This window comes from Mesocricetus auratus, unplaced genomic scaffold, assembly GCF_017639785.1.
Source record: "Mesocricetus auratus isolate SY011 unplaced genomic scaffold, BCM_Maur_2.0 Super-Scaffold_100004, whole genome shotgun sequence".
NCBI classification, from domain to species: domain Eukaryota; kingdom Metazoa; phylum Chordata; class Mammalia; order Rodentia; family Cricetidae; genus Mesocricetus; species Mesocricetus auratus.
Genome location: NW_024429189.1, coordinates 21,761,300 through 21,787,299, shown reverse-complemented (window position 1 = coordinate 21,787,299; position 26,000 = coordinate 21,761,300). Strand labels below are relative to the sequence as shown.

The 26,000-nt window shown below is 40.2% G+C and overlaps 1 protein-coding gene and 1 long non-coding RNA gene across 6 annotated transcripts in view; one reads left to right on the top strand and one right to left on the bottom strand.

Moving 5' to 3' along the window:
• Positions 1–20,661, top strand: part of Cacnb4 (calcium voltage-gated channel auxiliary subunit beta 4) — a 247,654-nt gene extending 226,993 nt beyond the window's left edge. For all 5 annotated transcript variants that reach the window (XM_005068959.4, XM_005068960.4, XM_005068961.4 and 2 more), the window contains 3 exons: positions 863–958; positions 13,861–14,046; positions 16,377–20,661. In XM_005068959.4, coding sequence (XP_005069016.1) covers positions 863–958; positions 13,861–14,046; positions 16,377–16,637 — 543 coding nt within the window. In that variant the 3' untranslated portion in view covers positions 16,638–20,661. The remainder of the gene's footprint in view (positions 1–862; positions 959–13,860; positions 14,047–16,376) is intronic.
• LOC121140347 lies at positions 7,417–25,936 on the bottom strand. Its single transcript, XR_005877137.1, has 2 exons — positions 25,784–25,936; positions 7,417–9,206 (listed from the first exon to the last, which is right to left on the bottom strand). It is a non-coding gene; the product is annotated as an uncharacterized LOC121140347 (long non-coding RNA).
• Between the last annotated feature and the right edge of the window lie 64 nt (positions 25,937–26,000).

The following is a 26,000-nucleotide window of genomic DNA, read 5'->3' as shown; positions in this document are numbered from 1 at the left end:
ACAGTAATTGTGGGGATTCCAACTACTGCCAGTTAATTCTGGGGTGTGAACAGAACAGACAGGCATTGCCTCCACACCTGGAAGTGTCCTTGACTTTAGCTGCTGGGGTACCAATCATCCTCTGCATGGGACTAAGGTCACCCCCACCTCCACTACCCCATTGCTGCAGTCTCTGGAGGTGGAGGATCAGGGGCTTGCATGGATCTGTGCACTAAGGTATCAGAACTTCATAAAGTAGCACTGTTGAAGTGGAGAGGGCCCTGCTTCGACCTAAACAAAAATAATGCAAGAGAAAGTGTAAGCCAAATGCAGCTATAGCTATGACCAAAGGCAAAGATATAGTCTGTTTTCTGTGTAGCATCGTTCCAACAGAAATGTTTTACCTAGGTTTCCAGTCCTCAAATAGTTTGATTAATATAAAATTAAACTAAATGTCTCATTAGTTATTGAGAAAATGGCATACATAAGTGATCTTGATATTTATCTGGCATGGAGATAATGAACCTAAATATTAGTCAACTGAATAATATCAAAATATTGACTCAACGTAAGCAGGAACAGAGCAGCTCTTTCCCTGTGAAGGAGGCTGTGAAGTCTGCAGAGACTTAAAAGTCTAGGTGGGAAGTGGGCCTGTCAGAAGGACCCCACAGGGAGCTAGGACAGGATGAACATGTCCAGTCCTCTCTATGCCCACAGTGAGGTGGGTGGCATCACCACAGAGGTTCTAAGTGTGCAGTTTGTCACATTGTAGGCCCTCCTTGCTAATCTTCAGAGCTACATAAGCTGTAGAAGAAGATCCCAATGCATTTGGTTTTCTTTCAACTCATTGACAATGACTCAGACTCCTGTTATCCTCTGTCAGGTTTTACAGCGGCTGATTAAGTCCAGAGGAAAGTCTCAAAGCAAACACTTGAATGTTCAACTGGTGGCAGCCGACAAACTGGCCCAGTGCCCGCCTGTAAGTAAAAATCTTTTCTCTTTTAATCATTGATGACTAGTAACAAGAGGGGGATTTCCTTTCAATATTAGCATGATGGCTTTTAGTCTGTAGCAGTGGTTCTCAACCTGTGGGTCATAGCCTCTCTGTGGGTCAAATGACCCTTTCACAGAGGTCATCTAAGACCATGGGAAAATACAGATATTTACATTATGATTCCTAACAGTAGAAAATGTACAGTTACGAAGTAACAATGAAAATAATTTTCTGGTTGGGGGTCACCACAATATGAGGAACTGTGTTAAGGGTCGCAGCATTAGGAAGGTTGACATCCCTGCTACAGAGATGGTGGTGATGGTGAGCGGTTTCTTGGAGCGAGATGCTGTTGTTACATTGGGCTCAGGCGTTCAGGACAGGATGGTGTCTGCCTAGGCATAAGAAGCGAGCTTAGAGTCTGAAACGCGCTGTTCTTCCTACTTCCTTACTTACCTTGCCAGCACTCAGGCACCATATCCCATCATGGAACACTTGTAAGAAAAGAGCAAAATAAAATGTGCCAGTTTGGCTTTCTTTTAACTTTTCTTCTAGAAGATTCTGGTGGGCATTGAAGAGTGTAGTGTTGAAGGTCAAAACTGGATTACAAGTAGAGGGTCTCTGTGCTTATAACAGATGAAGGGATCAATGTGGAGGAGTGAAAAACTGTGCTTGGAGAGGTGACACAGCATGGCTGTTCAAAACACAGATGAGCTATAGAAACCTGAGCAAGATGCCTGCTGCACAGTGTTGGGGTAAAAATTCAAGAATCACGTGTGTGCATATGCAGAAAAATGAAGACAACAGTGCCTGGCACGTGATACACGCTGTCAGTACACTCTGTGCTATGCCACATCCAGTCTGCTAGACTCTGTGAGGATGTCTGTCTTGGGTTCACTGTTGTATTGTACTTCCCTGTCGTAGTAAATATGTTTAACGGGAATGATGAGTGAATGAAAGATTGTACAGGCAAGAAAAGCGGGAACAGTGATACATCCTTTCATTAGATATTTGACATGGGCAAGGCAGCTTCCTAGATGTCTTCTACAGATTATCTGTAATCCTTGCTATGAGTTTGTAAACTGCAGCCTAACGCCCACTTTATCACTGGGGCAACTGAAAACAGCTGATCAATGAGTTTTCTGGGATCATTTGTCAAGTTGAGATTAGAAGTGGATCTACCTGGCTTCAAGGCAGTTTCTTCTCCCAAGTACAGCCCTCTATTGATGCCCCCCCCACAGTTATCAGGTTACCACCCTGAAGATTTATCCAGAGATTTACGTTAAGACATTAATGGCACATTGCCTAAGGAAGTCTCTTGTAGAGTGGAATGTTTGATGAAACACCGAGAAACTATGACATCCTGGCTATGTAATGCTTCATAGTTGAGGAGAAATAATCTTTACTGAGCAGCTACTAAAAGCCGGGAACTATGCTATTCTTTCTACTTGTTACGAAAATCTTAGAATGGTAGTTATAATTGGCATGGTATTCTAGGAAGCAGTCACTATAAAAATGGAAATATAAGTACTTTGTTGGAGAAAACACATTTTGTCTTTATGATGTCAGTTTATTAGCCATTGGTCCAAATAAGTACTAGAGAAAATAATTTACATCCTGTTGAGGTGTTTGAGCTGCTGAGGACATTACTGAAGCTTTTGAGTCAAAGTCTGGGCCTCAGCTGCCGTAACAAGCAGGGTCCCGGCACTTATCCTCAGCATGCCAACTAAAGAAACAAGTCGTGAAAAGCAGAGGAAGATGATTCAGTGCGACCACACTGGGAACAAGGACGAGATCAGTGGCTCCCTAAGAAGTCCACCTTCAGGACGCCGGCGTGAAGTTTACACTTAAGTAAGGGCCAAGAGCTCCTGGTCATGGTGTGACCCTACCCATGGTTGACCCATCATCCATGCCATCTGTCCTACAAGCTGTCATATGTGGAAAACCTCCTTTTAGAGGACAAGTTCCTCCTCTGACGCCAGAGCTTCAGCCTTTTCCTCTGCCAGCAAAAGATTCCTGAGGAAGTGCCAATCACTTGGAGTCCATTGTTTCAGTAGTCCGATGCACAAAGAGAAGGTTACAAGAGTCTCTTTAGAATGCCTTTCTTTGTGCCAGGATGACCACCAGGAGCCTATGCAGTGTGCATTGCTACCTCGAAGATAGGTGGGGCCCAAAATAGACGCATCCACATACTTCCTTACAAGCAACACTGTGGGCTTGTGCCCATGTTAGTAATAGCAACCTGCCAGGGTACTGAGAGGACAGCCCTCCGCCATCATATTAGCAGGACAGACACATCTTTGTTTTGAATATTTAGTCAGATAGCCTGGCATTGCCAACAAGCAGTCTGAATAAGTAATGTTACCTTGTACTTTTCTAAACATGATATTGTGTGCATGAAATTTATCATCCTAGGAAAGAATCACACATTCCATGTTGGCCCGCATGAAGAAATTTTCAGATTACAAAATCTCGGAGCAATTTAAAAATATGTCTGCACATATCCCTTTACTTCAAGACCGTAATTATCATTGTCACCCAGAGACTGGTTATCATTTTAGTTCCTTTAGGAGAATCTGCGGCTTGCTTACTTGGCCTGTGTCTCCATTCTGCAAACTCAGCAGATTCCACTAGTAGTGATATTATAGAAAGTTGATTTTCAAAAGGGACCTCTCAGAGGACACTGAAGAAAACTTAACTTTCTGTACCTAGATGGATGATTCTAGTTCCAGGAACTATCAGAGCAAAGGAGCACATAGTTTCCCACAGTATGCACCTTAGTATTGGGTTCTATGGGATGATGTCAGCTGATACGGGGAAAAGAATGCTGGATCCAAAGATGTTTGAGAAGATGCTAAGGTAACACAGGTCATCAGATTTCTTTGCTCAGAAGCCTAATTTTGCTACCATGCTCTTAGTATCTCCATTAGGCTAAGGGATACCCCAAGCTTCTCAGTAGTGTGTCTGCGGGTCTTTTTTTTCCACAGAACAGCATGTGGGTTTAATGTTTCATGGAACACTTAAAGGGAAACACAGTTCTGCTCCAGTTTTCTCATTTTACAAGTGAGGGAACTGAGACCAAGAAGAGGTGAGCTGCCTTCCCAAAGGCCAGATGCGTTGGGTAATGATAGCATATCTTTGTGTCTTAATCCAGGGAGACTCTACCTGGATCAGTGGTTCTCAACCTGTGGGTCACAACCTTTTTGGGAGGGACAAATGGCCCATTCACTAAGTGCCTAAGACCATTGGAAAATACAAATGTTTACATTACAATTCACAATAGCAAAATTACAGTTATGGTTGGAGTCACAACATGAGGAACTTTATAAAAGGGTCACATCATTAGGAATGTTGAGAACCACTGCTCTAGATGGTAAATGGTAGTAGGTTAGTTACTACATATGTTAGGGCTTTTGCTGCTGTAATAAAACACTGTGACCAAAAGCAACTTGGGAAAGAAAGGGTTTATTTCATCATAAGCTTGTCTCCATCATCCAGGCAAGTCAGGGCAGGAACTCAAGCCAGAAATCTGAGTGAATGAACTAAAGCAGAAGTCATAGAGGAACTCTGCTTGCTGGATTGTTCCTTCATAAACCTGCTTTCTTACAGCACCCAGAACCAACACAGGGATAGTACTGCCCACAGTGAAGTGGACTTTCCTCGTCCATCATCAACCAAGAAAATTTATGGAGACATTTCTCAGTTGAGGTTCCCTTTTCTTAAATGACTCTAGTTGCATCTAGTTGACATAAACCAGCCAGCACACTGCATATTCTCCATAAGAGAGAATAGTGGGTTCCGTGGGTAAGGCTTTTAATAGAAGGGTCAAACTTTCTATCCAGTAAAGGGCCAGATCATTACTATTTTAGGTTTGTTGAGGCTAATGGTATCCTTTCTAAAACTATTCAACTTTGCCTTTGAGTAGCCATGTACCATGTAAACGGCTGGACTCCATTCAAACTTTGTAGAAGCAAGATGCAGACCTAATGCAACGGAAAGAAATTGCACTCTTCTAGGCCAGGTTTTTTTAAATCTATTACTGCAAAATAAAATTACCCTAAACATGATGACTTCAAATGTTGGCTAGTAGGTAGCATTAATTTGATGGCTGGCTGATCTTTCAGCAGGGGTGAATAGGAGAGACTTGGCCAATTCTTCCTTTCTGCTTGGTCCAGAGCCTTTATCATGAGTTCTTTGTGAGGATATTGGTCCTCACATTGTACCTGTATGATTAAATACAGTCTCCTAAGGATTCAGTTTAGCCCAGCCCAGCATCTCTATAGCATTCAGCTGATCAGAGTGGTCACAGCGGCTACTCAGATCCAAGGAAGGGGGACAAAGTACTCCATCTTAGAACAGGGAGGATCAAGGAACTTGTGGCCACTTAAAAATATGCTCTGGGTAGAAGAAAAAATAACTGGGACAATACTGAGATGCAAACAGGAAAGTGTCCCCAGGCACTGGGGTGTAAGAGCCATCACAGACTCTTTATTGTGTGGCTAGCCGAATTACGTTTTCTTGGTGTGTGTCTATACGCCATAATTTTAGATTTCAATTGTCTTCTTCGGGTATTGGTATCTTTTCCTTTTCAGAGAAGTCGAGAATAGTGCATTTTAAGAAGGCCAAGTTCAACTTGTCCCAGAACTGTAGTAATAAGAGTTGCATAATGCTTGGCAAGAAAAGCCGGTAGACAATTGGATGACAAATGAAATATAATCCTTTAATCCCACTTAGTTACAAGTTGGCTTGTGTTACCAAAAGCTGACCTGGTGGCTCTCTGAGCTGCGTAATGGCTTTTTGTGTGTGTAAATTGACACTGACCACTCTTTCTATGAGAGGTGAGCTCATCCTCTCAGCAAAGGCTTGCTTGCAAACCTCCAACATTTTGAGACCCACAGTGGTTCTCTTCTATCCTTTATTTCACATTGCTGAATGGACTCCAAGTCATTCTACCATGCATACACATTCTGAGGGGAATTTTCCACTGCCCAGTTCTAGCAATATTTAAATTATTGAGACTCTCACAGAGTCACCCATCTATTTGACATATCTCCCCATTGCTGCATTCATTATTATAAAGTCCTGGGATGGCTCCCATTTAATTTTTAACATTGCTTTTTAAAAACAGAGTAATCTGTTCTACATCTTCCCATAAAACAAGACCTCCCATGGTTCAATTTCAGTATACACATTTCTAGAGATTTTAAGCAACCAACCTGGACATAGTGTAGTGGAAATGGTTCCTTCCACTATGCTATGCTATAACACATACAATTAACATGAACATAACAAAAAAACTGAGTATCTTTTGGTGTGGTTACAGTCTTTGAAGAATAATAGTGAGCCGCATAAAAAGACATGGGGAGGAAAATATATTGGGATTCATAATGAATGTCATAAATAGGAGATGAGCTATAAGGAATCAATGTTCCTATATTATTTTTTCCATTTTTAAAATTTAAATTAGAAACAAGATTGTTTTACATGTCAATCCTAGTTCCCTCTCCCTCCCCTCCTCCCCTGCCCCCAACTAACCCCTTATCCTATCCTCTTTCTGCTCCCCAGGGAGGGTGAGGCCTTCCATGGGGGATCTTCAATGTCTGTCATATCATTTGGAGCAGGGCCTAGGCCATGTGTCTAGGCTGAGAAAGTATCCCTCTATATGGAATAGGCTCCCAAAGTCCATTTGTAGGCTAGGGATAAATACAGATCTACTACCAGAGGCCCCATAGATTGCCGAGGCCTCCTCACTGACGCCCATGTTCAGGGGGTCTGGGTCAGTCCTATGCTGGTTTCCCAGCTATCAGTCTGGGGTCCTTGTTCAGGTCAGCTGTCTCTGTGGGTTTTACCAGCCTGGTCTTGACCCCTTTGCTCATCACTCCTCCCTTTCTGCAACTGGATTCCAGGAGTTCAGTTCAGTGTTTAGCTGTGGGTATCTGCTTCTAATTCCATCAGCTGCTGGATGAAGGCTCTAGGTAGTCATCAATCTCATTATCGGGAAGGGCATTTAAGGTAACCTCTACACTATTGCTTAGATTGTTAGTTGGGGTCATCCTTGTAGATCTCTGGACATTTCCCTAGAGTCAGATTATAGGTTTCTCCTTAAACCTATAATGGCTCCCTCTATGGTATTCCACATCCTGCTCTCCTCTATTCTTCCCTGGACTCAACCTTCCTGCTCCCCCATTTTCTCCTCTCCCTTCCTCTTCTCCCCTTCTCTTTCTCCTAACTCTCTCTCCCCTCCCCCCATGTTCCCAATTAGCTCAGGAGCTCTTGTCCCTTTCCCCTTCTCTGGGGGACCATGTGTGTCTCTCTTAGGGTCCTCCTTGTTTCCTAGCTTCTCTTGTCCCGATATTCTCACCTTTGTGTCAGCTCCACCAGTTAGTGGCAAGAGCTGATTGCCTTTTTTTTGTTTGTCATGTTAAAGCAGAGCTCAGGCCAGAGTCTGTCATTATTGATTGGCTTTATTTTATTCACACAAGATCTCCTGGATCTTTAAACAACATGCTTAAATGAGGACTCTAGTTTTCAATCAGTGGTTGAGCAGTGAGTTGAGTACTTAAGACCATAGAGACTTCAATAATACAGAGAATGCAATTTTGATGGGAAAGTAACATTTCCTGGTTGGCTATTGTGTAATTAATATTATGTGTCGAGCTAGCCAGCCATGTTGCTTTATTGAGTAGCATTTGTTGGTCATTCTTCTTAAATGGTGGTGCCTTTGGGGGCTCTCTGTATTGCAGTTGCCAAGAAATGGAGGTGTACAGATCCATAGTATTGACTACTCCCTCCTAGAAATAGAAAAGATGAGGCTGTATCTATACACAGCAAATAAATGAAAGCAAAATATAAGCCATGGAGTTTGCACACATATGATCTGTGTAGTGAAAACCCAGTAATAGACCATTTTGTTGTTATTTTGAGACAAGGTTTCTCTGTGTAACAGTCTGAGCTGTCCTGGAACTCACTTTGTAGATCAGGCTGGCCTCAAACTCACAGGGATCTGTCTGCCTCTGCCTCCTGAGTGCTGGGATTAAAGGCATGCACCACCACTGCCTGGCTCAAAAGGCTGGAGAAATGGCTTATCAGGTAAGAGCACTGGGTACTCTTCTATTGGGCCTGGGTTTGACTCCCAGACCCAATGTGGGAGCTCACAACCATCTGTAACTCTAGTTCCAGGGGATCTGATGGCCTCTTTTAATCTCCTTGGGCACCAAGTATGCATACATGCAGGCAAAAACACTCACAAAGTGAAGAATTACATTTAAGATTAAAGGGAGGTAAAATGTACTCTATAATTAGTTTCTAGGGTTTTTAAGCTTTGCATTAAAAATAGCAAGTTATGATTCCCTGGATAAACATGTTGGACAAGATATGCAAGTAGTTTGTATTTTGTAGTCATTAAGGAAAACTTATCAGTCATTCCCTGTATGCTTTTCCTCCCAAAAGAACATAAGCAAATGCAACTTATTCCATTCATCATATAGGGCCCAAACACTGCTGTTTCTTTTGTAAAACCTGGAGTGACTCATTTCAGTTTGCTCCTTTTCTGGCTTTATCACAGACAGTCCAGGCAGCGGTGCTCAGTCCCCAATGAAACTCCTTAACAAGGGAGGGGGGGAAGCACTCAGTATTCTTTTAAGCATCAAAACCTTTTACAGGTTCCTGTCCCTCCCAGCCTGGCTTTTTGCAGAGCTCTGAGTGTATGGCAGGCCTGTTTCCACCACCCAGGAATCCCTGGGCTTCTGTCCTCAGTATTTCTGAAAATGTGTATGCAGAAAACAGCTCCTCTGCACCCATTCCTGAGGCTTCCACTCTTCTGTTCACTTGGTATCTGTTTTCTTTAGCAGCATTGATCCCGCATGCCTCAGCTGCAGAAAGGGCTCCACCCTGGGATGCTGGAGGTGTTCATCCCGGTAGCTCTCTGGAACCTGGTCTGTTCCTTTTAACCATGGGCGGTCACTACAGGCATGATAGCAGAGGAACATACTGTTCATTGACTGGGGCATTGCTGATTGAATGGTTTTCTGTCTCTTTCCATGCTAAGGGCTTCCTGAATTGCATGGGAAGCAGCTGATTAGACATGCCTTTTATAATCATTTTGAAATGTGGGAAAGCTGGTTTGCAGAATCCATTGAGTTGTTTCATTTGAATTTCTCTTTGAGTTTGTATACTTTAAAAAAATTCCCCTCCTGCTGTCTTTCTAGTATGTTGCTCTATTCAGTTGTATTATTTCCTAAACAGGTAGAAAAAAAATGTCACCACACTTAGTCTGTGAGATTCTTCCCAGTTGGAAGTAAGTACGCATGCAAGTCAGTGTCATTCAGAAGGTGAAATTTGCTTTCACTTTGCTTTGGAAAGCCTAGGAGCAGTTTCAAACGATCCTTTATACCATATAGCCACTGTTTAGCAATAAAAAAGCAGTTTTCAAGAACCGATCAGGCTTAAGCAAACAGCCTGTGCTGATGTGTACAAAGTCTACCTATTGGCAAAGGGAAGCACTTTACTAAAATTTCTTGTAATTAACTGTGTGTTGATTGCGGTTTCCATATTAACAGGGTAATGAGGAACAGCCAAGTACATACATACACACCTTACTCAGCACCTTGCAGTCTGGTTTGAGCTTTACCTTTTAAATTATTTTTATTTTATTTATCAAACACTAATTGTATCGATTAATGAGGTTCACTCTATTCATCAATATGCTGTGCACTGCACACATTCAGCCACCCTTCTGCAACCTGGAATCCCCCCCCCCAATTCTCTCATCATCCTTGCCTGGTCCTAAAACTCCCTTTCAATTTGTCTCTTTTCCCCCAGAACTTTCCGTCCCCCTGTTCCCACCATCTACAAGGTTGACTTCCTGGCTTCCACACATAAATGAGAAGGTGTGTCTTGCTGCATCTGCATTCTTTTGCCCAACACACCTTCTCTAGTTATCCCGTCTTCTTCACATCTGAATAGTATCCCATTATGTAATTGTACTGCATTTTCTTTACCCATATATTTATTATAGGGCATCTAGCTTGGTTCTATATTTTGGCCATTATGAATAGCATTGCAATGATGTTGGAGGGTGCAAGTCCCTTTTAGATATAAATACATCAACTCAGATCATTTGATACTTCTACTTAGTTTTCTACTGCCCATTCTCAAGCATATGTAAGAGTTCCCATTATTTCTTATATTTTGATAATAACCATTCTAATTGGAGTGAGATGGTATTTTTAAGAGTGGTTAGTTTTTGTTGTTATTAAGAATCAAACCTAAGCCTAGAAAATTCCAAGCAAATACTTTAGTGCAGAGCTGTGTCTCCAGCCCTTGTTTTGTTTGTTTGTAGACAAGGTCTCATTCTGTTACCTAAGCTGGCCTAGGATTTGCCTGGCTGACTTCGAACTCCTGATTCTTCTGCCTTAATTTTGTGTGTGCTGGGATTACAGGCTTGAGCCAACACACCATACTCACTGTAGTTTGATTTGTACTTCTATTTAGTGAAAGTGAGCTTTTGTCACGTGATTGTTGGCCATTTGTAGGTCTCATTTTTAAAAGTATCTGTGTAGTTCTTTAATCTGCTTTAGAATTAGATTGCTTAGTGTTTTTGACATTCAACGTTTTTTAGTTCCTTCTGTATTCTGAATGTCAGTGTGCAGTGTTCCTTGAAGGCATTGTCTCTCACCTGTAGGTTGTCTCTTAATCCTGTTGTCTTTTTTGTTGTGCTGGCATTTCTTATTTTGATATGAATCCATTTGTCTATTTTGACTTTTGTTGCCTGTGTATTTAGATTACTATATATTTTTGTTCTTGCCTACTAATGTCTTAAATAATTTCCCATTTTCATTTATTCATTTCATTGCTTCAGGCTTAAGAGTTAGTTAGATCTTTGATCCATTTTGAATTAGGTGTCTTGTACGGTGAGAGAAAAGGATCATTTATTCTTCTGCACAGGCAAATCCAGTTTTGTCAACTATTTATGGAAGAGACTGTCTTTTTTTCACTATTACATTCCTATCACCTTTGTCAAAAACTATTTGTGTTGGGATGCAGCTCAAGATAGTCAAGAACATTTGATCAATATGTGGGTGACCCTGAGTTCTTGGCATAGCAACACACACACACACACACACACACAGAGAGAGAGAGAGACAGAGACAGAGACAGAGACAGAGACAGAGACAGAGAGCACCAGCACATTGTTAGAATCCTTCTAGTCCAAGAAAGGACCTTTAATGTCTTGTTGGGAATAAACAAGCCCATACTAATGATTGGACCTATGCAATCAAATTTGTACAGTGGCTATCAACAACCATAGGAGGAACAGGTTCTAAGTCACAGCACACGTGAACCAATGGAACTGGCTAGAGCTGGGAGGGTCCCTTCAGTGAGCACTGCCCATGTCCTCTTTCCAGTTCTATCCGTATAGTCAGCCTGTGGTGCTCTGGGGCTGTAGTTGTTCTTGTTCTGCTCCAGTCAGCACTGCAGAAACACTGTCCCTGGGCCAGGCGGTGATGGTGAATGCCTTTAATCTCAGCGCTTGGGACGTAGAAGCAGAGAGGGGCAGAGAGGCAGAGAGGCAGAGAGGCAGAGAGGCAGAGGCAGGGGGATCTCTGTGATTTTGAGACAAGCCTGAACTATAAGAGCTAGTTCCAGGACAGGCTTCAAAGCTACACAGAGAAACCCTGTCTCAACAAAACAAAACAAAACACATAAACCAAACCAAACCAAAAAAAAACAAAAAAAGAAGGAGGGGAGAGAGGGAGGGAGGAAGGGAGGGAGGAAGGAAGGAAGGAAGGATGGAAGGAAGGAAGAGAAACACTGTCTCTGAGTGTCTCAGGTCTCATCTTGTGACTTGCTGAAGTTTGTGCTAACCAGGAGAGGAGGTATTTGCAGACAAGAGACAGAAGTTCTTTGGTTTACTTAGTGGGAAGTGACATTTTCAGTGAGAGTTTCTGGCAACCAAAGCTCTAGATACTAGGTGTTCTGTGTCTTGTGGGCCATAGTCTTCCTTACCTGTTTTATCTTCTTTCCTCTCCATACAGAATTATTTTACTCATCATTTCCCCTTCCTAATAAGTTCATCAAGTCTCTCTAGACCTCTGTGTAAATAGAGAACTGTAAGCCACAGCTCCAAACTTAACTTGCTTAGTCTCTGCATAGTTCTGAACCAGTCTCGGTATGACATGGACTATTAAGGGTTTGGACACTTTAAGGCTTGTCTCTCCCACCAGATGGTGGGCATGACTCTTAAGCACAGGGTAAGGTTAGACACATACTGGAACAAAATAAGTGCTGAGTAAATATTGCACAAATGAATGAAATGTGCATTGAAAATTCTATTGATACGTGTTCAAGGGAAGCATTTTTCTATGTAAGTTGACCTGGTTGAGTCTTCTCAAATGAGGCAGTGTGGATTGAAGCCACTAGCTTCAGGGTTCTATGATAAGGGTTTGCAATTCCTGTCCAGTTAGGTACAAACCTGTCAGTAAAGGGTGATTTGATCGGCATTTAATAGTATGCTGGGGGGGATCAGCTCAGTGGGAGAGTATGTGTTTAGCTTTCCTGAGTTCATGGGTTCAACCCTCAGCATCAAAACTAAACAAATAGTAAACGCTGGAGACGAAATAGTTCACAGTGACGACAGCTACAAGAATCCTTTGTTCTAAGTATGGAGCAGAATGAATCAGCTGGGACATCACCAACACCATGTTTTCTTGTTGCCACTAATCTTTACCCAGCAATGTCAATGCTGGTAGCAGTAACTATGCATTCGGCTTATTACTGGAAGTTCTTATTTTGGTAAAATGAACTCATAAAAATGGGGATGTGGTGAAGGTGATGGGAGAAGGAAGATTCACTACCATCCTCTGCTTCTCCAGGGTGTGCTCATTCTTCACTCTAGAATGCATTCTCTTGGTGAGGCACCAAGGTCTTCTGCGTCTGATGGGCATATCCTCAGTTTACTCCCAGTCACCATGCCACAGTAGGAGAACCATTCTACCATTTGGGGGAACAAAAATTGCTTTTCATTCTTAAGTAAATGTTTAGCAAAGTTCTTACTGACATAAATGTGGCCATCAACTGCTTCTTTCCCCAGTTAAATTATCCTGTTCTTAACTATTTCACAAAACAATCTAATAGTAGCAGACATCGTGGGTGTATGTTCTCTAGTATCGGTGCCAAACTTTCTTTCCTTATTGTTTTTCATGAGATATATAAAATCATTTTCATGAGCATCCTGAAAATGAACTATGTATTTGCTATTACCTTCAACACAGTTACTGTGGTAATATTCATTTCAAGGGCATGGTCATGGCTCCAGTCATTTTCAGAGCTCTCTTTTTTGGCATCATCATTAACTTGTTTCTTTTGTATTTTGAAATTGGTGGAACTCAGCTGCACAGGAATATATGAACAAAAATGTGAATATGTGCATGTTTTCACGCTCCTCAGTTCTGTCATGTTTGCCTCATCTTTCTCTCTTTAAATCAGGAAAGATCTGTCTTAGAGCTTCCATGCTGTGAAGAGACACTATGACCACAGCAACTCTTACAAGGAAAACATTCAATTAGGGTGACTCGCTTACAGTTTCAGAGGTTCAGTCCATTATCCTCATAGTGGGGAGCATGGTAGTGTGGGAGCAGACATGCAGGCCACAGGAAGTGGTATCCTGAGCACAGGAAACCTCAAAGCCCACCTGCCCACAGTGACACACTTCCTCCAACAAGGCCATACCCACTTCAGCAAAGCCACACCTCCTAACAGTGCCTCTCCCTGAGATTATGGGGCCATTTACTTCAAACTACCGCAAGATCCAAATATTTAATATATGCCTTAAGTGGACTTTTCAGTAAAATCTACAGAGGAAATATGATGGATTTTCTTATAATCTGCAGGAAATGTTTGATGTTATATTAGATGAGAACCAGCTTGAGGACGCATGTGAACATCTGGGCGAGTACTTGGAGGCATACTGGCGTGCCACCCACACAAGCAGTAGCACCCCCATGACCCCACTGCTGGGGCGGAACGTGGGCTCCACAGCCCTTTCACCATATCCCACAGCAATCTCTGGATTACAGGTACTGCGTGTTTGTTTGTTTGCCTTATAACTTTTGCAACCTTATTTCTAGGATACAATAGATAATTAAGATGAAGACTCTGATTGTTCTTAATTTGAGGAAGCATGAGAAAAGGACAAAGTATTTTTAAAACACTGGGGGCTAGACAGACGGCTTAGCAATTAAGAATGCTTTCTGCCCTAGCAAAGGACCCTGGTTCAGTTCCCAGCTCCCACATGGTGGCTCACAGCCATCTGTAACTCCAGTTCCAGGGGATCAGACCTCAATGGACACCTGGCACCCATGTGGTACATAGACATACATGCAAGCAAAATATTTATACTTATAAAATAAAGCTTAAATTGTGTTTAGAGAAAAAAAAACATAAACCTTATGCTGATCTTGAGCTGTCGCTGACAAAGCCTGCCCTCTCTACAAGTTTCCCTTCCAGGAAAATTTTGCTATGAGTTGATAATAGATTTTACTTAGATGAGTTAATCTCTGGTAGACTTACTATCTAGTCAGTGTAACTGATCACACAACTTCTGCATGGCACCTAGGACAGCTAAGTAAGATACTTCAGGATAGACGGGCCTTTTGTCTGCCTTTAACTATTCTTGTTCCACAGGCTGCTGAACCTGACCCTCACCTTGTACAAACAGAATGAGTGAGCAGATTTGGAAATGGTGACAAATCCCTGAGTTCTCAGGGGTATCTGGGGGCCCACCTTGGTCTGTGTAGGCACTCTGGGGACAAGCACAAAGAAAGGTCATCTCTTCTGCTGCTCTGCTGCTTCAGTCAAAACTAGATGTTGCACGCCAGAGGCACTGTGATACAAAACGAGTCCTGCCTTTCTGCTTTAATTATTATTTACCATTTATCAAGCAGCTGGAATGGATCCAAACCCCAAGCTGAGAACATGCAGTCAAATGAGCCTCTTGGCAACATGACTGGTTTTGTTTTAATGGGTTATAATGATAGTCGTAATTGAAGATTTTGTAGAGTTAACTCTAAGCTAAGTGGCACTCTCTGAAACGTTATTATAAATACATTACTCTAGTACAGACAACACCTTTGTAAGCAGAAAATCTGCCAAATGAATGAATTTATTTTGAGTCTAGAAATGATATGGAAAATGGACGATGGTAATGTCCAGCAAGTCTGCATGAACTAGAGCTATTTCTTGCCTTGTTTTCCGTCCTGTGTGTCTGTCTGAGAGTAACATTCCCATTGGCTTTGGCTGGCTCTGAATGACAATGAAGGGAATGAATGAATGATCCAGTAAACTGTGTAGTGCTGGGGGATCTAATGTTGAACTTTGTTTATATAACACATAACCCTATGACTGTCCACCTAGAGCAGCTATCCCAGCATCATTAATGAGTTAATGTGGTGCCGTTTATCCTACGGCCTACTTCTCTGAGTAACCACTGGTATTTGACAGCATGATCTCTGACCCACTGAATAAGTCCCCTTCTATGTGAAGCTCATGTACCTGGACCCTTGGTTGTATCAGATTCCTGCCTGTAATCAATGTCGCCTACCTAAGCTGGTAGACACACAGACAGGGGCTCCTAAAATGAGAGAAAAAAAAGTCAGATAACATATCCTGGGACATCAAATAACTGCCTCAAGATGTTAATTTCAGTTAATAATATTAAAAGAATTTGGTTTACATTTGAAGATTATTTTTGCAGACCTCAGTTAAGAAAGCAAGAGTATATAAAGGCCTGAATTAGCTGGCTCCACAATACTGTGTATTTGTTTAGAAAGACTACTAATGAAAGTTTCACATCCATGTCAGATACAGAAGCAAATGCATTATTTAATGGATAGTGTGGATAGTAATTTCATTACTTATTTAAGCTATAAGAAACATCAATCTAGAGCAAGATGAAGTTAAGTATAGTATGTGACTTTAAGAAGGAAAGAGTTTTATTTACTCATGAAAAAAATCAAATAATACATCTTATTCTAAACTTTACTTCCCAATAATAAAATAACCCCCATTTTTTTCTGCAATAGAAGGATAGAATATGAGGCCTATCTAAATAGAGTAAGTTCCATTTAAGAGTCAACATTCAGTTCTGTGTTTCAATAGGGAGCACTGTCATGTTTCCTTCAATAGGCAGCATCGTATTCTCACAGTCATAAACTATCAGTAATAAAGCATATGGTGTATTCCAAAAAGAATGACCAGGTACTCCAAGCAGAACATTTATGTATGAAAATGCTTTATTAGGTCAGATATTTACCTTCTGTTTTACAGACCTTGTTACTGCACATGCATTAACATGTTTAGGTGAATGAAACAGACCTTATCTAACCAGTGAACTGTCTGATATTTTTAGAGTCAGCGGATGAGGCACAGCAACCATTCTGCAGAGAACTCTCCCATTGAAAGACGAAGCCTAATGACCTCTGATGAAAATTACCACAATGAGAGGGCTCGTAAGAGTAGGAACCGATTGTCTTCCAGCTCGCAGCACAGCCGAGATCACTACCCTCTGGTGGAAGAAGATTACCCTGACACATACCAGGACACTTACAAACCCCATAGGAACCGAGGCTCACCTGGGGGATACAGCCATGACTCCCGACATAGGCTTTGAGGCTGCCGAAACAAACAAACAAAAATACTCCTCTGTTGACAATTTGCCATAGCACTGCTAGGATAAACCCATCATCGTAACTTGGCAAGTGTAGCACAGTATCTGCTGTGCAGGTGGGCTTTTGTCATTTGATCTAAGGGGCAAGAATTAAGTAGAAGTACATAATGCCCTTGAGTCTAGATGGGTATTAGATGCCCAATCATATAGGTATTTTTAAGTGCTACATTTACATGATAACAGTACCTTTTGTTTTCTTCATAGATTTTAGACACATCAATTTGTAATTCAGGGTACTTATCAAGGCACATATAAAATAATTTCCCATGTAGGAAATTCCAAATGACCAGTTCCAGTTGGAACCAATTTATAAACCAATTCCTGTTGGAATTTGGGTGAATTGACTGGAAAGTCTACTTGAGCATGTTGAAATCAATTGAAAAATCAGAAAAAAAACCCAATAAGAAAATCAAATTACCAATAGAAACCCAAAACCAGTTGTGCTATTTATTTGCTGGAAGGTAAATTTACACTTCAATTTGGAATGTATAAACATTTTAATAATATGTTAATGTTGCCAGGATGACCTTCCAAACTTACCAAATGTATTGATAGTGCCCCCAAATCTCAGAAATTCTAATGTAGAAATTCTATAATCGCCTCAGATTTTAATATTTTTATTTTTCCTGACACAGCTGTTGTACTCCAAGTACTTTGCTTTTTGTTCAGTCAGTACTGTTAGCCAGTTCGAAGCTGACAAAATAAAGGGGGAAAGGAGCTTATCACCAATGAGAATGATCAAGAGAACTGAAGCATGGCTTGTTATAGGAAATAGAAAATGAGGTGTCGTTCCTTCTGTTGTCAGTCTGCGTACAACTACACACATCTGGAGATCTGCAGTCAGAGAGCAGAGATGAGGCCAGACATTTTGGGTACAAAGGTAATGGGCTCCAGATGGGAAGCCATCCATCCCACTGCTCACCAACACTGGCTCAGGAGTTCCACTAGCACAGCTGGTGTCTCTCCCTAACTTCACCCAGTCTCTCTTTGAATACAGAGAAGGTTGTAGCACTACACCACAGTTTTTAATCAAACTAACAACTTTCTGTTTGCTTTTCATGGACATAATACAATTAGGTACTGAAAGTTATGTTTTCACAAGAAAATCTAATTGGGAAAAGTTAAAACACTATATTAAATTCTTGCAGGAAAAAAAACCCGACAGAGTGAGGCACTTGTAATGCAGGGCCTTCCAGAGTTTGGAGACTGCTGTGTTTCATTGCTAGTGGACAGTCTTTAGATGGGACTGGTGACCCATCTCCTAAAGAGTAAAAAGGACTTTAATCCAAGAAATGATTGAAATTGACTTTTATACAAGAAACACGTGTCTTTATAAAAAGACTTGTTTCTAAAATGACACAATGCATGTGTTTTCTAAAACCCCAGTTGGAGCTAGACATAATGGTCTCTTTCTACTAATAAATGCCTTGAAGTCAATTTTTGAAAACAAGGATAATTAATTTTATATCGTTATTTTTCTCCAAAATGTCAAGACCTGGGCCCTCAAAACTATGTACCAATTCATTAGTTTCCTAATCTAGGGAAAAGTTTCATATTCTTGATCAGTTTTTCCTATCTTGAAGCCCATCAACCTCATGTCCCTCCCTCCCTCCCTTTGTCTCGACTGTATGTGCAACCGTTATGAACCTGCTTACCCGATAATGAGGCTGCCTGAAATTTTGTAAGTCATCTCAAACATTTGATACATTTAAACATGGGCTCAGTAAAATGGACAAGCTGACATATAATACTGGCTTGTGAAGCTCTTTGTCATCTAGCGAAGCTTACAGAATTTTCTGTTAAGACATTTAAGAGAGCTTTATTCATTGGGCTCTTTAATAACCATATAATCTTCCATTATTGAATACTTTGCTAGAGCACAGAAGAGCATTTTCCAGCAAACAAACTATATTTATTACATGTATAGCACATATTTGCATGAGAAACAAAACATTAGCCAAACATTTTCCTGTCTGCTTTCCTGGTTTCTTGTTTGTGCGCATTAAAGCATTCAATTGCAGAGAGTGCAGTGGGGTGTATAAATTTAGAATAGACTGCTGTTCAGCTTTTTCTGCAGTAGCATTAGCAATTTGGTCATTTAACTACTTTAAGATATTTATATTTTATGGCGGGTAGCTGTAACAGTATTATACATATTTCCTAGTCAACAGGGGGACCGTTTCTTTCAACTTTGAAGAGTCACTTGTTTTTCAAGCCTCTCTAGCTTTTCTCTTTTTCCCCTTTTGCTCTTCCATGTTATGCGGAAAGAGGGAGGCCCATTTATTCTGTGCACAAAAGTCATCTGTTATTTGCCATTCAAAGTCCATACCTATTTTGCTTTGCAGTTCTATTCAAAAGCTAATAATGTTGGAAAGGGTAAAATATGTATTTTTGATGGATGTATTTACTATTTTTCTTTATTTTGACATATCCTTCATCTTCCTCTTATAATAAGTTTTTTTCTTCCAAATGAAGAAGAGATAGACTCTTCTTTCTTTCTAAAGGTTGAGTTGCTTGTATAAATGTCTAAAATCTAGATATATACTAAACAAAAGTTTTATTTCCGCCAAGCATACCAGGAACCTCTAGGAAAAACATATTCCACAAATACTATGTTTGATTCATTTCACTCAAAATGGAAAATGATGACAAGCAGGAGGAATATTTCTATATCGTTTGAGGCTGTTTTCACTTATAGAATAGTCCATGTTAAAATTCTGTGATTTTTTAATGATGTGTAATAATGCAGATTTGTCCAACAATGTGGAAATGTGCTCCTGGAAAAGGAAGAAATGCAATTTGTGGGTCCTTGTGCTTATTTCCAAGGCTATAAAGTCACTCCAATATCATAATCAACACTGTTGCCTTGTTCATGCTAACACTTAACAACATCGTGTAGTGGTGTTTGTAAATGACTGATGACTCACCCTCATCTGTATATAGCTCTAATGGGGAGAAGATTTGGATTGTTATCAATTACACTTATGATCTTTCCTAAAAAGAGTCTCGATTGTGTGACTTTATAAATCATTGCATTTCATTCTTAATGGAATGAATTTTAAAGTCTGAAATGAATTGAGACAACTATTAGTTCCGCTTTTAAAAAATGTGTTACTTACGCCAACTATTATTGTTGTTTGCAAAATGTATTTTTAGAATGTTAACCTCTTTTCATACCTGCATACTTGAACTTGTCTTTTGTGTGGGGGCCTTACATTTCATAATAGAGAATGGGGGGAGTAAAAAGGGAATGAAGACAAGGAAATTGTGGCAAAAGATAGCTCACAATCTTCAGATCTTTAAACGAACATATCCCAAAATATAGAGACACAGTATGTCAGTTAAGAATGTTTTCTAGGCAACCTTAATTTGCAAGCTTGTATATTTTCTTATATAATTTTATTTTGATATTTGCTAAAAAACAACAACAAAAGAACACAATACCACCATACAAATTGCCCTCTCTAATGATATATATATACTACCTCTTCTCTAGAGAAAACAGTCGTCTTTAAAGGGAAAAGTCCTGGTCCTAGAGTGTCTGTTCTGCCAACATTGCTGCAGTTAAGTGCTTAAAAGTGTTAAATATGCCTGCCCTTTAGATGTTACATGGTTTTCAAATGCGCTAACCACGATTTCATTTCTTCCATATTAGTAAGGTTTTCTTGGAATTGACTCATGGCTTATCATGAAGTGAGTTTAATTTAATAAGAAGCCATCCTAGGGAACAAAGCAAACTGAAAGGAACTACCTCTGTGTGAAAAGTGTCACCTATAGCTCAAGGTCTGAGGAAGAGAAATCCAGAGACTTGCTGTTTAAACGCAGAGTGGTTTGATCCTTGACTTGTATGGGCACCGAGGGTATGCTGTAGGCAATTACTGGGTATGCATCTGCATTGTCTAGAACTCTTATGTAATTGGAACAAAGTTCATTTCAATGTTTCAAATAAATGCTTATGTAACCTTTATTCCTTTATATTTGCCTTTGTCTTTCACAACAATGTTACATTTTTAATTATATAAAACTCATCCTTTAATAACCACAAGTGAAAACTTTACAGGAATTATGTAATAAAATCTGTTTTATTAGTCCCTTATATCTTGAAACACTGTCAACACTGTAACTGTTAACTAGGTTACTTACTCTAGCTGTGTCTATGTGGCAAACAACAATTCTCCTTTTAATGATAATGATGATTAAACCAGTCAATGCAAGAGCTGTTAGATGGACATTAAGAATAACTTCTTGTTGAGTTAAGCAATCTAGCTAATCAAACTAGTAAAACTGGCTTATATGGGCAGATAGCTACAACATTAAAAAATTACTCTTCATGGTTTCTTCTCATGTTAAAAGAACCTTTCTCCAATGAAAAGCATCCTCTGATAGCAATGTCTTCATCTACTAGTGGATAATTTAATATCAAATGCCACATGTAATGAGAGTGTACTATAAGGAGATTAGAGTATCTCATCAGATAATCTTAATTAAGGGCTGTAGCTCCTACTTGCCATAAATACATATAAATAAGAGGGACTAGTGCTGAGCTTTGGGGAGTTATAATTTTTCATGAAACTTTCTTTTTGGTAGATGTAAAATGTTCACAGAGAGATGAGAGAAAATGTCACCAATGAATTTAAAATAGATTAGGGAATACACTGATTCTTCCTCATCTGGAAATTATGAGAAGGTAAAGTGGGAACTGAGCTGAAAGCAGCAGGTCTCTAGCATTTTGGGTTACATTGTGAACCCTTAGATCTCCCGTCTGTATTTATGCAGGGACCTTTCTTGCCCTCCTTGCATGCCGCGTCACACGTCACCAGGATCAGTGTGAATCCCGCACGCACAGGGGGATTACAGATGCAGGGGCATTAACGCTCTATTGTTGCATACTGTTTTTCATATGCCTTACAATATTTTCTGGGATGTTATTAAAACGAAAGCATTTTATTGCCAAAATAAATCTATGTTGTTATTTCTGCATTAGCAGTAGAAAATAATGTAGCAAAAATATATATTGTACAGTACAAAATTATACTATATTTATATATTTTGCCAATAAATGAAAATAGATTGAGGAGAAAGAAGCACATGTGTTATAGCACAAACTTACAACAAAACCCACTGTTAAATCTGGCAGTCCTGTTTTTAGAAGTATGTGGATTTGGTTCTGTGCTTATCATATTTACTTCATCTCTCATCTTTATAACTTCGCTGCTTGATATTTTCCAGCAATTTATTTCATAGCCTTCAAGCTGTGTGTTTACTTATTTTATTCCCTTACTTAAAATTTATGAATTCACTTTGTGTTAAGAATCATCTTATGTTACTATTTTTTTGTTGTTTCTCCTCCTGTGGTAACAAGTGGCACACAGGTGAGCTCATGGGCTCCTCTGGGCTTTGGATGTCTGAAAGTTTATGTTTTTCCCAGCCTCAAGTTAGATATTGGTCAAATGTCCCCATGGAAAAATATTAAGTAGGGATTCTTTGTTTTGTTTTGTACTTGATACTATTTGAAGCATAAAAGCCATTAGCTGTATTTTAAAGAGGTGGGAGGGAATAAAAAGTAATATTATTAATAGGAAACATACTAAAAAATAACTATAGCAAAATGATATAAAAAGAATCCCCCTATTCTGAAGGCTGTTGTTATCCCAGGTTATTCCTAAGTCTCTGCTGATGTGGTGGGAAAATGCCTTTGTCAAATAACTTTGCTTTTCCTTTGGTTATTTATTTCAATAATTTGTCCCTTTCATTTTGTTCTATAGGTATGCGTAGCGTTCTACAAGGCATGCTAGGTAAAATACACTATGCAAATGTATATGTGCTGCATGCTTTGTTCTCCCTCTGCTTTAGTGGCTTTAAAGAAAAAATGTGGTGTTATTTTTGTGAACAAAGACATTTAACAAAGAAAATGCAGAGTGCATGCATACAGTATCCTAATTTCTATGGATTTGTTTTATGGAATTTAAATGTGTACAAAAAACTGCATTAATTTTTTCTTTTATATAATAAATTTAAAAAACACTGAAACCAGCATCCTACCTCTCATTTATATTCTGAAAATGTATAGAGGAAATGCCAGAAATCATAAAGAATATTCCTGTTGCTTTTAATGGAAAATAAATCTAAAGTTTACCTTTTAAAGAAAAAAATAGATTCAATGAAGTGGCTATTTCCTGATTATTCTGCTACATTCTATGAGTTATCACAAAAGAATGTTGCATTGGAAATAATGCCTAAATTGCACGCACATGTAGAAAGTGGAATATACTAGAATAAATGTGTGAAATAAGGCTGAATACAGAAAATATACTTGGTAACCCTAATGCTCTCAAGACACCCTTAATGGTTAGTGTAGCAGCTGCCAGAAGTTCCCAGAATGATAGCTCTGGAATCCTGTGTTTGGGATACAGATTGTGACTGGACTTTTCACACACACCCCAAAGTCAGTTGCCTGTGCTCTATGACAGGATTGGCATTTGACTTTCATCTCATTGGAGTGTACCAGAAGCTTAAGGGAAATATGCATAATGTTAGTAGAATTAGAGTTATACAGCCATGTATTATAGTCAAGTTATTCCACAAACTTTATCACATTTAATTCATGTGAGCTTCCTGAAAAAGCAGGCAGAGTACAGATTAATAGACCCAACTACAATTAAGAAAACCATAAGCTCAGTATCACCTTTCTCTGAAGTAATTTTAATAAAATAGTACACACATCAGATACTCTCCAGCGAAATAGTAAACTGAAACACACAGCGTGGTGTGCAAATACAGGGTGTTGGCTGTATTAGTAATTTTGCTATTGGAGGGGCCTACTTAAGACCACCCCATCAATCAGAAGTTCCCAACTGGAAATCGACAGTTCTTGCTGTTGCACTGGGTGTAAGCCTGAACTATCTTTGTTGTCTTTAGCACATTTCCACTGGGCTGTAGAGCAAAATCTCTGTCTTTATATTCATATAATATGCAGGTCAGCATAGTGGTTTAACTGCCTTCCAGCAATAACTAACTACAAGTTGTTCAAAGTCCCTGTGTTTGGATCATGTCTTCCTTGCATGACCACTAGATTTACATTACAATAACATTAGTGATGTCCACTTCTTGTATTCAAACTTGTTTTGACAATCAGTTGCTCACTTGGCCAAAGTTTATCCTCAACAGGCTCCTTTTAGACTGGTCCTGTTTTTTTTGGGGGGGGGACCCAATCATACAGATTTCAGTAGATGCCTCATGCAGACATCTACTGAAAGTCCTACATATGAGTTTTCTCTGACTGAAGGGATCATTTTACATTAATGACTCCTAAGCTTTTGAAACAATTATCTAGGATTATTTTGCCACAACCCAGGTATGTTTTTCCCCTAGAAATTGTTACTAGTCAACTACCTAGGGTTTCATCCTAGACTCAATGGTCTCCTAGTCCAATTTCTGTAGATTTTCTTTCTTCCTTCTCTGTGAGTCTACTTCCCTAATTTCAGTCTCCCTGACTATGGCAACACAGACCATGTCTTTGTGGTAAGGGACTATCCTACTCGTATTTGGCCGCCCACTCCCTCTGGAGTTACCTGGGAATTGGTTTTGCTAAGGCAGAAACACAGGGCAATGGTAAAGCTCACTGTTTCTCTTTAGTTCCGATCACAATCTGAAAAGAGTTGTTTCTTGTTTTGTATCCAGTGCTCTCCTCATTAACAGTAGAATGGTAAAACAGACATTTTAGGTCCTCATATCTTAAAGCAGAAGTCTTTTATGGCATTTTGCTCATTACTTTAAAAATTGATAAAATATTTATAGGGTCTCGGAGAAACAAATTCCTCATTAAAGATTCCCAGTTACATCTATAATACCAATTTTGTATTTTATCTATTAAAGTTATCGAAGATTCTATTAATCAAATCCATCTCCTTTTTTTTTTTGTGAGGGGCACTTGGAAAATAGTCTAAGAGACCATTTCCTTAACAGAGTTCTAAAACATGAAGCCTTAACCTCACAAGTAAATATGGGTTTGGCATACATTAATAAGTTGCCAAAGATGTGTGGGAATTTGTAAAAATGTCTCAAGAGTTGCTAAAGTGTTGCCTGCACTGGACGAGAATGGAAGTACTAAAGAGTTCAGTGATGCAAACAGTTTTTAATTCATCCAGATACAATACTCTAAATGTGCAAAGTAGTCTAATGATTTTATTCTCCTTCATATATGTCTCGAAGATGGGCATTTAGACACAAGCCCACAAAGAAGGCGAAGAACTCCCTTTTCCATATACTGAGATAAGACAGCATGTGGTTAGGAGGAGTCAGGAGAAAGAAAGGGTCCAGGGCTTCATTTCCCGTGGCTGTTGTGGATGAGGTGGTAACCGGAAACAGCTCCAAGTGCCTTTCACAAGTCTCCCACCTTTCTTCTTTCCCTCTTCCTTTTTAAAAATCAAAGTTAGAGAGACGAGAAAGAAATGAAGCTGCGTCTGCCTTTTGTCCATTTTTTTGTGGAAGAAGTAAACAACCACTCTTCTTCCCTACCTACTCCTTTCACAGGAGTCAAGACTATCAGAGATGAAACCGACACTTCTACATCAGGAATACTGAGATCCAGAGATCTAAGAGAAGTAGACGACAACAAAACAGAAACACGAACAAGAACTCTCCTGATCAGGTTCACCAACGATTACTTATATTTTAGTTTTCAACCACTTGTCCTGCAGCGGAGGCAGGGCTGGACACTCGCGTACCCAGAGGCCCAACTGGTCAAAACTGTAGACGAGAAGAGAGAAGAGCACAGAGAACCTTTGGCCATCTGTGTAGCAGAAAGGTGACTCTTGGATGAGAGGAAAGCACATTCGGGACCTTAGAGAACAGTGAGTGTCTGCCTACAGTGTTTTGGGACTCGACCGCTCAGCACAGACAACTTTTGTGACCACTAAAACCGGGGAGACTCGAGACCTTTTCTAACTAAGAATGGCTTGAGAGTGGAGGGAGCGCCAAGGTGCAAAGACAGAGGTAAGAAAAAACTACAACGATGTCCCAAAAAACAAAAACAAACGACTTCAGCTACCGTCAAGGGGTAACAGGCTCAACAGAGACTTAAAGCTTACCGTCGTCGGGGCCCAAACCTGGGACTTTTGGAAGCGTGTGTAGGGCTGGAGGTGGGCATGGTTACACACTTGCATTGTGACTCTAGGCTCAGAAACAACCTCAAACCTGGACACCAGCGTGCGAGAGGCAGCCACCCTCCACCAGCCCTCCCAGGGCCCCTGCCCTGCCTCCGGCTCCGCGCCTGCGCGTTCCCCCCGCCCCGCCCCGCCCCGCCTC